Consider the following 16,115-nt stretch of genomic DNA (forward strand, 5'->3'; position numbering starts at 1 on the left):
TGATTCACAGAAATATCAACCACATTTAGCTAGGGAAAAATTACCAAGATCGATAGGTTTTGAAAACATATTCATTTCTTCCTTCAATTAAAACAAACAAATCATGCAAGTAGAAAATTCAAATTGCTATTTTAGCAATGTTTTCCACTCTGTATGATTCTAAAAATTCCTAACGCTAAGCTGATAGAATTCTCCATAAGTTTGTAGATCAAAACTCATATCTCATTGACCGGTAACCTCATTCTTTAATCTTATTTTACAGATATTTTGTCATCTTGTGGGGTTTTTTTTGGGGGGTAGGGAGTATATAGTCACACAACTTACAAATACATATGTACATAAAATATAAATATGGAACTTTCAATTTTCATAGTCAGATTCGTAAGCCTTACCAGAAAAAAGTATGCTTCCTTATGCATCAGAGAAATAATGGATTATATTTCTGATGCTTAATGAAACTGCTTTGTGTAAGAAAAATGATATGAAAGTTCATAAATTTACAGAACAGATATAGGCATAAGGAAGTAAATTCTTTTAAATCAATCAAAGAATAAAGGATATACTAAAAGGTTGAAGTCAACAACCAAGGAAAGGACAGAAATCCTTTAGATTCTAAATTTACATTAAACTTGGAGGCCCCAGTTGATCAGACAGAGCTTTGGCAATGGAACCCACAGACAGACTGACTGACTCAGAGACAGTTAGACAACTGCCAACATGACTGTTGGGAGGGTTGCCAAAGAGCCAAAGGCTGGGATTACCATCCAATGCCTGGCATTCTGATATTCGTGTTTGAAGCTTTCTCTCTTATACTTCTTCCAATATTTTTGTTTGGCTCAAAAGTAGTAAGGATTCACAGATTTTTTTAGATCATTAAATGTTCTTATTTTCAAGAAATATAACATTAGTTGTAAAAGAGCACACTTTTTCTCTGAAGTGTAAAGAAAATTTTGGTGAATTGCTTTACGCTCAAATAGAGAATTCAGTGTTAAAAGTCTGTTTAAATCTTTATTTTATTACTCTTAACCCCTCAAATAAGAAATATTAATACATATCATAATATAAAATAATTTAGTGTTTCATTGTATCCACTTATGGAACTGGTCCTTTATATAAAGCTACTTTCTTGATCTTCATATGGCCCCCAAGGTTCTACTTGGATAAATAAACCCCTGTGTGGGGTACCAATGACAATATAGTTTGGCTATAAGGAGTGGTAGTTCCTCAACTATTTCCTTGACTTGCGAGGAAGGGAAAAGCATAGAACAGCCTTCTGTGGGAAAAGAGACATGTGTTCCAGTTTCTTATGGCAAGGTCCACTTAATTTGCCTGCTGAGTTGCTGGCCAATGAAGTATGTGAGTTTTGGCCTACAACTTTAGGCAAATGCTACCATTAGGCAATTCATCAACTATTAGGCAAACTCCACATTCGGAATTCTTAGACTCTACACAGAGAAGTCTATTTTTCACCCAACTTAAAATTATGTATATCCTACTAGGGAAGCTTACCTTTGGGTCTCTAAGGAACAGAGCCTTAAGAATCAGTGAGTGTACATCCCCGATGAATGGGTAATGCATCAGAAGGCCGAGACAGGTCTGGTAGTTACTAGAGATCACTAAATAAGAGGAAAAAATAATTCAGATGCAATACTATTTAAGATACTCTGCATTGCTGAGAATATAAAAACTAACAACTCAGAGTCAATGAAAGCAAACCAATAACTCAACTGATTTGATAAAAGGAAGTAGAAAGAAGGGATCTTTACCAAATTGCCTTTGAAGGAACACATTGTATTGTTAACTGCAATCTAACATATTAGCACTTATCCTCAGGGGGTGTTGGAAAGAAGAACTTCATATACAGATATGTGTATATCTGCAACATAAATTCTCAGAACCATGCATATTTATTGCCATTTACATGGCTGTGTTTAAATGTCTCCTGTTTTTCTACTTAGAAATTAGTAATAAAAGTCGTATGAATGAAAAAGAACCAGTTTGAGATTTCCATGAAACAATATTTACCTTGATTATTATATATTATAACTTGTTACATTTTTTTTCTTTTGTATGGGTAAATATTATATAATTCAAAACTAAAGAAAGTAGAATTTCTACTAATTATTTGTTTTTCTAAAGGTAACAAGAGATTTAGGGAGAGAATATCTAAGCAGCATTTCTTGGAGGAAAAGTGTCAAAATTGTCATAGGTTAAGTCTAAATGTGTTCTGCAGCCTGTCATTTAATTTTTTTTCAAATCAGCCTAATTATGGGTGTAACTATGAAACACATCTTTTCAGGCAGGTGTATGTAAACTACTTTACTTCTTGGCAATCTTATCTGCCACTGCTGTCACAGTCAGGCCCATTAACAATGCTTGCTTTGTGAACCACACTGACTGCCTCCACAGCACTGATTGTGAAGAAACTTTACAGTTTTAACTTCTGTGGTTGCAACTGAAGCCTTTTCATTAATCAGTTACTTGAAAAATGTTCCATAAGAAAACAACTGTGATTTAATAGAAACAACTAGAAGTTATAATTAGAAATATCTTTGATTTTTAGATTATTTTTTCTTCTGCTGTTGGAATACTATTTCTTGCTATAACTTTCTACTGCTTCCCCTCCTATGAGCACTATGGGGAAAGGAGACAGGACTGGGCAAAATGAATAATTATAATCTATGTAAGGAACCACTTTATCATCTTCATTTCCATTGCTGCTATGACAGCTTGTAATTTCATACATCTGCTTTCATTTGTAAAGCACTCACTTATCCTACCCTTTCTGTATCTGTTCAGACTCTTATTTGTTCATTTTTTCATATTTACCTTCAGTTACCTGCTGTCCTTTTTTTCTCTAGAAATTCAAAAAGCTAAGATACTGAGAATAGCATAATGGTTTTATGTACAGATTTCTTTGAGATCTAGCAAGTAATTAAGACTTAATCAATTCACCTTATAACTCAAAAAGTAATTATACATTAGTAATTGACCAAGAAAGAATTCTTACATATTTTGTAAAGAGGCAGGAAAGTTTTGTGGAAAAGTTTTTGATCTCATGACACAGAGATGTAGGTTTGAATCCGGGGCTTTATTTGAACCTTTCATCAAGTTGCCTTAAGATTAAATGATATAATCTATGAGACTGATTTATAGCAGCTGTTTAAAACCAGTTCAGGTAACCTCTGTGAGCTTAAGTTTAGTCACTTGGAAAACAACTTTTTGATTGAAAAAATTTATTTGACTGCTTCATTCAACCCAATAATTATTTGCTGAGTACCTCATTCACGACAGGCCCTATGCTAGGGGAGCACGTAGAGATAAACAAAACTGAGTCCTTACTCTGGAGAAAATTACAGCACAGAAGGGCAGATGTGTAATACCAAGCAGCTATTACTACTAACACGACTAAGCTAACAGTGAATTATTAAAGCTTTCTGTAGCCAGGCCACATGCTAAGAACTTTACCTACATTATCTCAATTAATTTTTATGACATTCTTATAGAGGGACAATTATTATCTTTGTTTTACAGATGTAAATATTGATACTTGGAGAAGTTAAGTCACTTGCACAAGTTACCAGTGATTCCCTGGAAGGGCAAGATTGGAAACCCAAAAGTCTAGCTGCAGAGTCTGTACTCTATTACAAGACATTTGTTTTGAAAGGCCATTGTTTCGAAAATCAAGAGACATCATGGATGCATACTATAAAGTATTACTACTATTCTAGTGAAGCAGTTTTAACTATAGTAGAAGATCAGCATAACCCAGTCTCCAGAAAAGCTTGATTGATTGATTAATCATTTATTTATTTATTTACTATGTTTTTTTAAGAGACAGGGTCTTGCTCTGTCACCCAGGCTACAGTGCAGTGGCATGGTCACAGCTCACTGCAGTCTCAAACTCCTGGGCTCATGCAATCCTCCTGCCCCAAGCTAGGACGGACTACAGAAGCATACTGCCATGCCTGGCTAGTTTTTAAGTTTTTTGAAGAGACAAGCTCTTGCTATGTTGTCAGACTGGTCTTGAACTCCTATAGAACAGACTGATTTAGATATAAATATATAGATAGAGACTAGAGCAATAATCCTGTTATTATAAGTTGTTAAAACTTTTCAAGCTATCAGAAGCTATAAAATATATAAAGGAAGCCAAATAATGTATTAAAATTCTACTTGAGGAACAAATGAAGAAGCTAACATTCTTTTATCTTTCTATTCATCCATCCAATCACTGCATGCAATGAACATTTCCTGAGCATCTACTAAATGCCAGATATCCAGAGGCTATGCTAGGCACTGGCACTAGGAATATAACAGCTAATAAGTTAAGTTCACTGCTTTCAGATAACGGTATCTCTAATTTGCTAATGAAAATCCACACTTTTAGAAATACTCTTAATTTGCAAATAGATATGCTAAGTATTAAATCTCCTTTTGAATAACTACAGCAAGTTTAAAGTAGGTAGAAGAGAATTACGCAAGCTGGTTTAAAAACAAACTAGCAAGGATCTGACACAATAAGAATTTAGTTTTGAACTTCACAGTAAACTTTTATTGAAAATGAAAAACTAATCTGTAATACTGTTCTTTCCCCAATATTTATTCTATCAGAGCAGGGCAGAGACATGAGGTAACAAGTGAAAGATTAAGAAAAATTATTGAGTTTTGGCATCTACCTACATTTGAAATGAAGTATGTTTATGCTTTAAAAACAAAATAGTGAAGGCACATTCTAAAGAGTTGATTTAGGGAAGGTAAAAGCAAAGGTAAGTAGTACCTAAGAAAAGTTAATGGATTTTGAATGAGAACTAGATTAGACAGCCTAGTCACTTATAATATGGTGAATTTAGGCAAGCTGCCCAACTTCATTGAAACTTTATTTCTCTCATTTATAAAATGAGACAATACTGCTTACTCTATCTACAGGCTTTCTGTAAGAGTGGGCCAGCTGCTACGTGGTACGTTTCCCTATCTTGCTCAATTCATCCTTGATGAATAGTATTACCTCCACATGAGGCAGAGCTGACTTCTCTGAATCTTTATGCACCCCACAACTATTCTGGAGTGGTCTGAAGAGATGATTTAGTTTCTCCAGCAGGTACAAATAAACCAAAAAGTGAAATCAGTAATGATATGCAGAAAAAGTAACTGTTTTGAGAAAGTTTAAAGCAATGTGGATCAATAACTTACACATAATTCAAAATTAACCACACTTACAACTGTAATGTTTGTAAATACATGCAATACTTTTTCAAATTATTCAAGTTCATATTGAGATATACTTTCTTTGTCAACATAATAAAACGGACTGAAAACTACCACAAAACACAAAACTCTATAGACTTCCTTTAATTTCTCGCCTGACCCCCCCCAAAATATCTATCACTTATCGAGTACCTATAATATGCCTGAAAACTAGTCATACATTTTATAAAGGTCTCATGAGTCCTCCTAATTCCCCCTAAGGAAAGCATTATCACTGACTATTATAGATGAGGTAGTGCAGAGTAGGTAACAACACAGCCAACGCCACGGAGCTACTGAAAAGCAAAGACAGGGCCGAACCTGGGTCTGTGTAGACCGAAAGCCTCACCCCCTACTCTTATACTTTCCTACATTCTTAGCAAGTGCATGACAGGAGTATCGGTATAAACTGAAAAAAGTCCTCGGTGTCAAAGGCCAAGAATAGCAAATATTTAGAAATAGGCATACATTCTTGTATTTACCTATAAAATGGCATATAAAAACAAATAATCATAGATGAATTATAAAATAAAATGAGCTAACAAAAAAGAAAACCTTTCTTTTAAAAAAGGAAAAAGTTTTTCTCATAGTTAATTGTACTTGACTGAAAACAAAGTCAATGTGTAATGAAAGTGCCTTGCCAGGCACCCGGCATAGAGAAAGCATTCAATAATGCAATGCTCTCTGAAAAAAAAAAATTTGTTGAGGGCCTACTACATGCAGGAAAGAACACATAATTACTGCCTGCATAATCTTCACCTATTTAAAGGCCCTTACTATTCTGACTTTCCTAAGTACAAATGGCAAGAAACAAAATGGGATTGCCAATGGACCAGAAAACAAGTGGTCAGAGGGAGGCTGGGGTATAAAACATAAATAGAAACAAAAAAAATTTTACTCTCTTCAGTTTTGGAGAAAGCCAAATATAAAACACAGTCATATCCTCCACAAAAAGTGGTTTTAGTCCAGTGTTTAAAACCCTTGTAAAATTTTGTCCTTCTGGGTTTTCTTCCTCAGTTGGCTTTGTGACAACTGCCTCTTTGAGCACCATCCAATCACTACAACAACCATCCTTGAAACCGAAGACCAACACATACTCTTATGTAAACACTTGGATACTCTTTGGTAAGTCTTTATTACTCTAGCAGATTTTGTGCGGAATAATATGAGAGTTTTAATTTCATTTTTAGGAAAGAGGACAATCTCAAATTCAGAGCAGCTCACTCTTTGGGCTTGGAAAAAAGACTTAAAAAATTGTTACTTTTCCCACTTAATACACTTTAAACAGAATCTCATTTAATAAGAGATCAAGCAATAACATAAGAGATCTTTACTCAATAATTTCTATGTTTAAATATATAGTGCTTCCAACTGGAAGGCAGTAAGTAAGCAAGTATAAAAGTACAGAATTGCCAGTGGCTAGCGTGTGAGCAGAGAAAGATCACTGTATTAGAAAAGTCAGAAAGATGGCATGTTAGCTCCAGGAATGCCATTTGTACTATGAACTTTGAAGGATATCAATTACGTGCACAGGCTTCTGTTTTCTCCACCTTCTCTATCTCATTATTGACTGAGGAAATAATGAGATGATATGTATAAAAACAATGTTCTTGGCTGGGCGCAGTGGCTCACGCCTGTAATCCCAGCACTTTGGGAGGCCGAGGTGGGTGGATGGTGAAGTCAGGAGATCAACACCATCCTGGCTAACACGGTGAAATCTCGTCTCTACTAAAAATACAAAAAAAGAGCTGGGCATGGTGGCGGGTGCCTGTAATCCCAGCTACTCAGGAGGCTGAGGCAGGAGAATTGCTCGAACCCGGAAGGTGGAGGTGGAGGTTGCAGTGAGCCCAGATAGCACCACTGCACTCAGCCTGGGTGACAGAGGCTTTAAAAAAAAGGAGACACAATCTCCTTCTTGTCACCCAGGCTGTAGTCCAGTAGCATGATCACAGCTCACTGAAGCCTTGACCTCCTGAGCTCAAGCGATCCTCCCACCTCAGCCTCCCTAGTGGCTGAGACTATAGGCATGTGTCATCATGCCTGGCTAATTTTTTTTTTTTTTTTTTTAATTGAGACGGGGATCCCACTATGTTGCCCAGGCTGGTCTTGAACTCCTGGGCTCCAGCGATCCTGCTGCCTTGGCCTCCCAAAGTGCTGGGATTACAGGCATGATAGGCCACTAAACCTGGCCAAAACAAAGTCTTTTAATGCAAACTGTGAACACTATTTTGGTAATTAAAGGTAAGTACTCAGAATCAAAGCCCAAGCTCTACTTCCACATAATGACATTCTGTAAAATGTCATGGAAATGAAGCCTGAAAAAATTGGTGTGGATTAAGATGTAGAAAATAATCAGTAAGCCTGATTCATACATTTGACTCTCTTAATTACAAATTGAAATGAAAGAAAACCATAGGTTGGGAATTAGTTATATCTGAAAATAGACACACACACATACACTTTATTTCATTGCGTTTTGTGATTTTTAGTGCCTTAATCAGAAATATACATTGTCAGTAAAAATGGCTGAAGTACATAAGGTATTTAAGTAGTACTGACAATATCTTCTCTGTGTGTTGGACTGTATTCATTCATTCAATGTTTATACTAAACACCTGTTTTATTTAAAATGTTGAGTCAAGTTCTAAAGACATGAAAAGAATTTTTTAAATCTCAACTTTTTCTTACATTCCAGTGGAAGAGAAACATAAAATTAATTGCAACCTAGGGTAGGGCTGATAATAATGATACACACTAAGGGCTGTGATAACTCCTAAAATGGAAGACTTCAGGGTCAGTGAGGTGTCAGCCAACAATATATGGAAGCAAACGAAGGCAGATACGGAGTGGCTCCTATGGCAGGGGTGCTAAGGAGAAATGGGATGCATGGAAGGAGAAAAGTGGGTGGATATCTTACTTGTATATGAGGGAGTCACCAAGATGTCCTTCAGTGGGTGAATTAATAAACAATCTGTATTGTATCTAGAAAATGGAATATTAGTCAGCATTAAAAATAAATGTGCCATCAAGCCATGAAAAGCCTCAGAGGAAACTTAACTGCATATTGCTAAGAAAAAAAAAGCCAGTCTGAAAAGGCTACAGACTTCATTCATCTGACTATATGACACTGTGACAGTGAAAAGATAAGTAGTTTCCAGCAATTAGAGGGAGACAGACGATGAATAGGCAGGACACAGAGAATTTTTAGGATGTGTTCCAAGACCCCCAGTGGATACCTGAAACCTCAAATAGTATTCAGCCCTATATGTACTATGCTTTTTCCTATACATACATACCTATGATGAAAGTTTAATTTATAAGTTAGGCAATTTATAAATTATGGTAAAAGATGAGCAACAATATCTAACAATAAAATAGAACAATTATAACAATATGCCAGCATCGCTACTCTTGAGCTTTAAGGCTTTAAGTAAAACAAGGGTTACTTGAACACAAGCACTGTGATACCAACAACAGTTGCTTTGATAATCAAGATTGCTATTAAGTGACTAATGGGCAGGCAGCTGATGCAGTGTGGATATGCGGACAAAGGGAAGATTCATGTCCAGGGCAGAACAGAGTGGGGTGGCTACAGATTTCATCATGCTACTCAGAATGGGATACAATTTAAAACTTAGGAGTTTTTTTTAATTTTGGAATTTTCTATTTAATATTTTTGAATCTTGGTTGGTATCAGATAACTGAAATTATGAAAACTTAAACTGCAGATAAGGAGGGACTGCTGTATGTATGATACTATAATGATGGATACATGTCATTATACATTGGTCCAAACACACAGAGTATATAACACCAAGAGTGAACCCTACTGTAAAACTATGAACTTTGGGCAATAATGCTGTATCAATGCAGGTTTATCAACTGTAAAAAATGTATCATTCTGGCTGGATGGTGGCTCACACTTGTAATCCCCGCACTTTGGGAGGCCAAGGCATGTGGATCATGAGGTCAGGAGATCGAGACCATCTTGACTAACATGGTGAAACCCCGTCTCTACTAAAAATACAAAAAATTAGCTGGACGTGGTGGCAGGCACCTGTAGTCCCAGCTACTCACGAGGCTGAGGCAGGAGAATGGCGTGAACCCAGGAGGCGGAGCTTGCAGTGAGCCGAGATTGCGCCACTGCACTCCAGCCTGGGCGACAGAGTGAGACTCCATCTCAAAAAAAAAAAAAAGTTATCATTCTCACTGGGATGGTGATAGTGGGGGAGAATATGGGTATCTGGGGGAGTGGGTATATGTGAACTGTATTTTCCACTTAGTTTTGTGCTGAACCTAGAACCTTTCTTAAATCCAATTCAATAATTCAACTTTTTTTAAAAAAGGAAACATTAAAAAAAGAAACCCAAAATAACAGACAATGTGCTAGTATGGTATATCAGCCTTTGTTAGTGAAACTTGAGGAGACTATTAAACTAAGATATAAAGTAGTATAAACGGTGTTTGTAACAGGGTACATTAATATACATATCTGATATAATCATAAAAACAACTGACACCATTTTATGTCTCAGAGGGAGGAGAGCTAGTAGTCAGGAAGTGCTTAAACACTCCTTCAAAAATAAGACTATCAATTTGCGCTTTGATAAAACTTTGTAACATTACCATGAGATTTAAAATTCGTAGTCACTGTTAAGCAATGCTTTTCCAGAAAAGACAAATAAATACAATTTGTGTTGAAATAAACACATTTTGACATCAATATGACATTGGACATGCTGTTAACTAGAAAATAGAAAAATAGAAATTCTGGGTTAGGACAGCGGGAAATACTGGCAGACAGACAGTGACTGAAGAGTAAGTAGAGATCTAAAAGGAAAGCAAAATGAGTAATATTTGAAATCACAAAGAGGCCACAACTGCCATGCCATGCCAGGCAGGGAAATGGCTAAAGAAATCTCTATTAAAAACAGAGGAAAATTATAGTAGAGTATTGTAACATGCTTACGCTGCCTGAAAAAAAAGGCAGGAAGTGGGCAGAAGTGCCAAGAAGGAAACTTTTCCATTTATGGTGTTCAAAGAGAAAGTACATTTAAAAAGGCAATAAATATTTGAGAAATACTTTCCTTTTAAGAAAATCTAGGCCCGGCGTGGTGGTTCATGCCTGTAATCCCAGCACTTTGGGAGGCTGAGGCAGGCAGATCACCTGAGGTCAGGAGTTGGAGACAAGCCTGGCCAACATGGTCAAACCCTGTCTCTACCAAACATACAACAGTTAGCTGGGTGTGGTGGCATGCTCCTGTAATCCAGCTACTTGGGAGGCTGAGGCAGGAGAATCACTTGAACCCAGGAGGTAGAGGTTGCAGTGAGCCAAGATCGCACCACTGCACTCAGTCTGTGTAACAAGAGTAAAACTCCGTCTCAGGAAAAAAAAAAAAAAAAAGGAAAATCTATAAATAGACTTATAGTGTTTTAGCCATTAATGCAATTTACAAGACAAATAAAAGGTATGGTATGTTTAAAATAGAGACTTTTTTGATACTAGTCAAAAACAAAATAAATAAAATCAATAAAAAATTTTACAGATGTGAAAATTTCAGCTACTTACTTTTAAAAGTAGGCAATGCTTTCTTTGAAGAAGCTATGCTGAAAGTATATTTTCAAAGAATCATTATTTATTTAAGTTGTTTTAAGAATGAGACTAGCACTTGTCTTCTTAGCAATCACAGCACACAAATCCACCCCTCCAAGATCTCTATGGTATCTTTTGGCCTGGCATTACCCCAAGTACTATATTAACTGGGCACATGAAGAGCTTCAGATGCATTCAGAGGTAGGAAAGAATTGTAATGTGGTTCTGGTACCAAGGAAGCTCACAATCTAGTTGAGGAGATAGAACCAACATGCACAATAACTACAGAAAAATGTAAAATAGAGTATAACTAATGTAGCACTTAGTTAGTGGTATTGATTACGATCTTATAGGACTGCAAAAGTGTGAAATCAATGAGAGCTAGAATAATAGGAAAAGATTTGGGAAAAAGGCTACCTCACCCTAGGCCTGAAAATAGGAGTAAGACGTAGGTGGAGCCAGGGGAAGCAAGGAATCACAAGAGTGACTTATAATATGAAATAAGTCAGTTAAAAAATAGTGTGGTGGGCGTATGGCTATTCATAAACGATTACAGGAGTAATGGTTTATGATTACTCTCACACTATTTCCTTACTGCTCAATGTTTCTTTCTGTGTATAATTTTAATCCATATAATTCAGCAAAGTAACAAAAACTGGGTGGCTTAAAATAACAGAAATTTACTGTTTCATAATTCTGAAGGCTAGAAGTCCAAAATCAAAGTTTTGGTAGGACCATGTTCCCTCTGAAACTTGTAGGGGAGAATCCTCCTTGCCTCTCCTGCTTCTGGTATTAGCAGCATGTTTCTCCTAAAGAAGAAGAATTTGTTTCCTTTTTCTCTCCTAGCTTCTGGTAATGGCTGAAAATCCTTGTCATTCCTTGCCTTGTAGATAATATCACTCCAACCTCTGCTTCTGGCTGTCTTCACATGGCCTTCTTCTCCCTCTGTACCTTCACATTGTCTTCCCTCTGTGCATGTCTGTTGCCAAATTTCCTTCTTCTTATGAGGACACCAGTCATATTGGATTAGTATGACCTCATCTTAACTAATTACATTTGCAACAATCTATTCCCAAATTAGGTCACGTTCTAAGGTACTAGAAGTTAGGACTTCAATATATCTTTTGTTGGGGCGGGAATACAATTTAGTCCATAACAGGCCTTATCTGTGCCTACAAAATCAGAACTTTGGACTAGATGCAGTGAATCTTATCTATTTTTTTGGGCATGTATTCCTTTGAGAAACTGATGAAAACTATAGACATTTGACCCAAAGAAAGGCATACCTACACAATATTTTGCACACTATCAGGATGATCATAGACCCTTCGATCCCCATCCACTGAATCCCTAGGAGACATGCACCCCAAGGAAGGAATGTCATCACGGAAGGAGGGCTCTTTTAGTTTCCCACAGATGAAACATCCTCTAAGCATCCTACAAATGTAGCTCAGAAAAAACCTATGTAATGCTCAGAGCCTGGTACAGTGGTGTTCAGTTAAGATTTCTTGAATGAATCTTCTTGAATGAGATTTAAACTACTGAGTGTAACTAAACATCCCCACTCTGGAAGCCCCAGCAAGACATTATGAGTCAGAACCCACTGGCATGAAATAAAAGCTTGACACGAATGACTTATTTGGAAAGCTGGGGTCGGCAACTTGTCCACCTTCCTCTCAGTTCTTGACCATGGCCAAAAATATCAGCTCATCTAACTAGTACTGACCTCCTATGCAACTCTGTCCAATCCGGTTCTCTATTCCTTTTCTTTCTGCTGCTCCCCTCTATCTCAATCCTTTTCTCTAGGGAACAATGTCTTTTCCTCTAAGCCTCACCTTCCCAGAGTCACTGCTGCCTCTGCAACCTCCAGATGTGAGGTGGAAGACTACCTTGCTCCTTGATTCAGCTTCCAAACTATTGCTTCCTATCATTTCATAAAACTCCCTCTTCCTTTGAAGTTCATGCCATGCCTCTATGCCTTATCATGTCCCTTCATCACTGTCATCTATGTACCATATACTGGTAAATACTGGTTGAATGGTTGACTCTGAATAATTGACTGGTTCAATAAAAGCTGTTTCCTTGGTCACTCTTTTTCATTTATTTGAGGCTATGGTGCAGGCTCATTACATTTCTTTCTATGCCTTTTCCTATTAGGATCCTTGGTGAAGTGTCCATGGAGAACTAAACAAAAACCCCAGTTTCCTCACAATCCCTTGGTCTTTAAGTGACTTAAACTCCCCTTCACGCACTTCAACTATACCAAGCAGATCTAGAATTGTTTTATGTCTGACCACAACTTTGTATGCATTTAGCTCTCTCATGCTCTACCTTACCCAATTCCTTGATACATTCAATTTTCCCTAATCTTTTCCTGGCTGTGCTTCCCTCTTTATACATCTTAAACCACTATTTTCAAATAAACTCAACACCCTCTACCCTCCTGTCTCCCTTTAGTCTTGCCTAATTCATTTGGAAGCCTGGATCACAATCTACCTCTTTTTCTTTTTTTTTTTTTTTTGAGGCCTGGTACCACTTCCCAGTGTTTCTCTCTGTAGGATCTTCAACAGCTACACATGGCTTTTCTTGGCTCTTAATCAGCTATCTTTATCACAGCTCCAAGTCATTTCCCACAAACCACTAACCTTACTCTGCCTCACTCACAGTGGATAACCTTGTTTCCTCCTTTATCAGATATGGAATTCCTCCATTTTCTGTCTTCTCCACCTATGAACTGGATTACTTGTGAAAGCAGCCTAGTGCTTTCTTCCTGCATCAGCACCAGCTTTTCATTCCTATTCCACAGCCAGTCTTTCATAGGACTCCAGACCCAGTTCTCTTCTACTGCCTCTGGGCCCTTATTTCCTCAATTATTTCACTCAAAAAATATTTTTCTGGAGGTTTACTATGCCCTGGGCCCAATTCTAGATGCTAGTATATGGGAGGGAAACCAAGACAGACAAAATCCTGTCTCTCACTGGGGAATAGGGATTAGGGGTGGGGTGTGAAGAACAGACAATAAACAAGCAAACGCTTCAAAACAAAGAAGATATTTTCTCTTTTCATAGATCTCTCTTTTTTTGTTGTTTAGACAGGGTCTTGCTCTGTCACCCACGCTCTGGAGTGCAGTGGCGCAATCATGGCTTACTGCAGCCTTGACCTCCTGGACTGAAATGATTCTCCTACCTCAGCCTGAGTAGCTGGGACTATAGGCACAAGCCACTACACCCAGTCAAATTTTATTTTTTGTAGAGATGGGGTTTCACCACGTGTCCCAGACTGGTCTCAAACTCCTAGGCTCAAGCGATTCTCCTGACCTGTCCTCCCAAGTGCTGGGATTACAGTTTCGAGCCACCATGCCTGGCTTTTTCAGAGATCTCATTCATGGAACAGGGTGGGGAAAACTGTGCTGATTTTTGAAGTAGGAACTCAGACTGGTTTGAGAAGTAAACCTCTCCATTAGTTCTGCCCCGCCTCCAATGTCTAATGACAGCCATCTAATCTTCCTTGCCCCTGCACTGTCCTCTAGCTACATCGTTCTTCTTCCTTACTCAAAGATCACTCTATACCTGCTATCTCCATATTCCTTGTTTTTATTTAGTTATCTTTTCAGTTGAAAAAATAATGCATATATTAAAAACAAACAAACAAAAACCCAACAACAAAAAGCTGAAGAAAAGACTACTGTATTTCTTAACTGTCTATTCACTCTGCAACCCACCATAATCCAGCTTCTGCTCAACCAGTCCATTGAATCCACCCTGGCAAAGGTATCCAATGACTGTCCCTCTACAGTTCCCAAAGTGAGTGGACTTTTCTAACCTTGTGTTACTGTTCTGGGCACTACTGACCTTCTTCTCTCTGCCTGGCTCCAGACAGTTCTCTGGGGTTACAACACAAGTTAAGCTCTTCCTTGGCTTTTTCTCCTCTGGTGCCTCTGAAATGCTGATGTTAAACCCAGTTTCACCTTTGCCCATGTTCTCTTTCCATATGTACCCACCTTAGGTAATAGGACCATATAATTTTTATGATCCTAATGTAATGTCTTTGAGAGTGAAAAAGGACAAATAATTACTATTATGGGATAGCAGGTGTAAACCAAGACTATCCCAAACTCTGATATATAGTCACCCTATTCTGCATCTGTGGTTATGGTTTTAACAAACACCTGTTAATCATTTGCAAAATTAAATCTGTAGCCTTGATACTGACATTTAACTTTATTTTTCAAATCTTTAGGTTATAATTTCTTATAAATATCTCAAAACTCAGCAAAGTCAAAGCCCAGTTAATTATTAACATTCCTAAAACTTCTTAATCCTTGTATTTTCTGTCCAAGTTAATAAATATCATCCAGTCACTCATACCTCCAAGCTGGAGACTCTTCTAGATTTTCCATTCTCCCTCTCCTATCATATTTAATCACTAAATCATGCTAACTTTAGCTCTGAATAATTCTCTGATCCACTGTTTTTCTCCCGAACTACAGTCATAACTGTTATCTGATGCCTTTGCTCTTGTCTCCTTCGACTTCATCTTCCCCATTGCCACTAAAGTGATCTACAAGTGATCACATTTCTGCTTTGGACATTTCAATAGCTCCCTATCACTTACCATAGAAAGACTGTCATCATGACCCTTCTGTTTCTTTCTTTAGTCTCATAACTTGCGGCTAGTCTCTCTCTCTCTCTTTGTACTCTAATAATACCAAACAGCTTGTAGAAACACATTGATATACACATCCCCAGTAAGCTGCTTTTCACTTCCAGGCCTTTGTTCATGCTGTTCCTTCTGCGTTGTACGCAGATCCTCTTATTTGGCTTGCCAACATCTGCACAATTTTCTCTATTCACTCACGGCAGCCCAGAGGGGAGCTAGGTGTCTCTCCTACCTACCTATCCACATCCCAACTATAGTACCAAATATGTTCATTTGAAAACATTTATGTCAGTCTTCCCTAATAGTTGGTAAGCTTCTTGAGAACAGGAGAAGTGATCTGTAAATACCTGACAAATATTCATTCTATTTTTAGGAGATCTTATCCACTGTTACAGACTTAAATAACAAAATTAAAATAAGTTGGGTTAATATTTAAATAAATAAATCACTTCATTACTTCTGTATTTTTTCACATTTTATAAAGTCATCAGTGAAAAGATGAAAAATGTGTAAGGACTTCAGCTGCCAAAAAATTTGCCATGTTTTATACAATGATAAAAGTAGATCTTAGAATAGGAGACAGGATGATTAAATTAAAAATATATAGTGGTAATGT

At 37.3% G+C, this 16,115-nt stretch overlaps 1 protein-coding gene across 15 annotated transcripts in view; it reads right to left on the reverse strand.

Moving 5' to 3' along the window:
- The window catches only part of TBC1D5 (TBC1 domain family member 5), a 571,565-nt gene that overhangs the window by 148,730 nt on the left and 406,720 nt on the right, over positions 1-16,115 (reverse strand). For all 15 annotated transcript variants that reach the window (XM_021933864.2, XM_017954351.3, XM_017954374.3 and 12 more), the window contains one exon: positions 1,510-1,616. In XM_021933864.2, the coding sequence (XP_021789556.1) occupies positions 1,510-1,616 (107 nt within the window). The remainder of the gene's footprint in view (positions 1-1,509; positions 1,617-16,115) is intronic.

The sequence above is a fragment of the Papio anubis genome, chromosome 2 (genome assembly GCF_008728515.1).
Source record: "Papio anubis isolate 15944 chromosome 2, Panubis1.0, whole genome shotgun sequence".
Classification (NCBI taxonomy): Eukaryota; Metazoa; Chordata; class Mammalia; order Primates; family Cercopithecidae; genus Papio; species Papio anubis.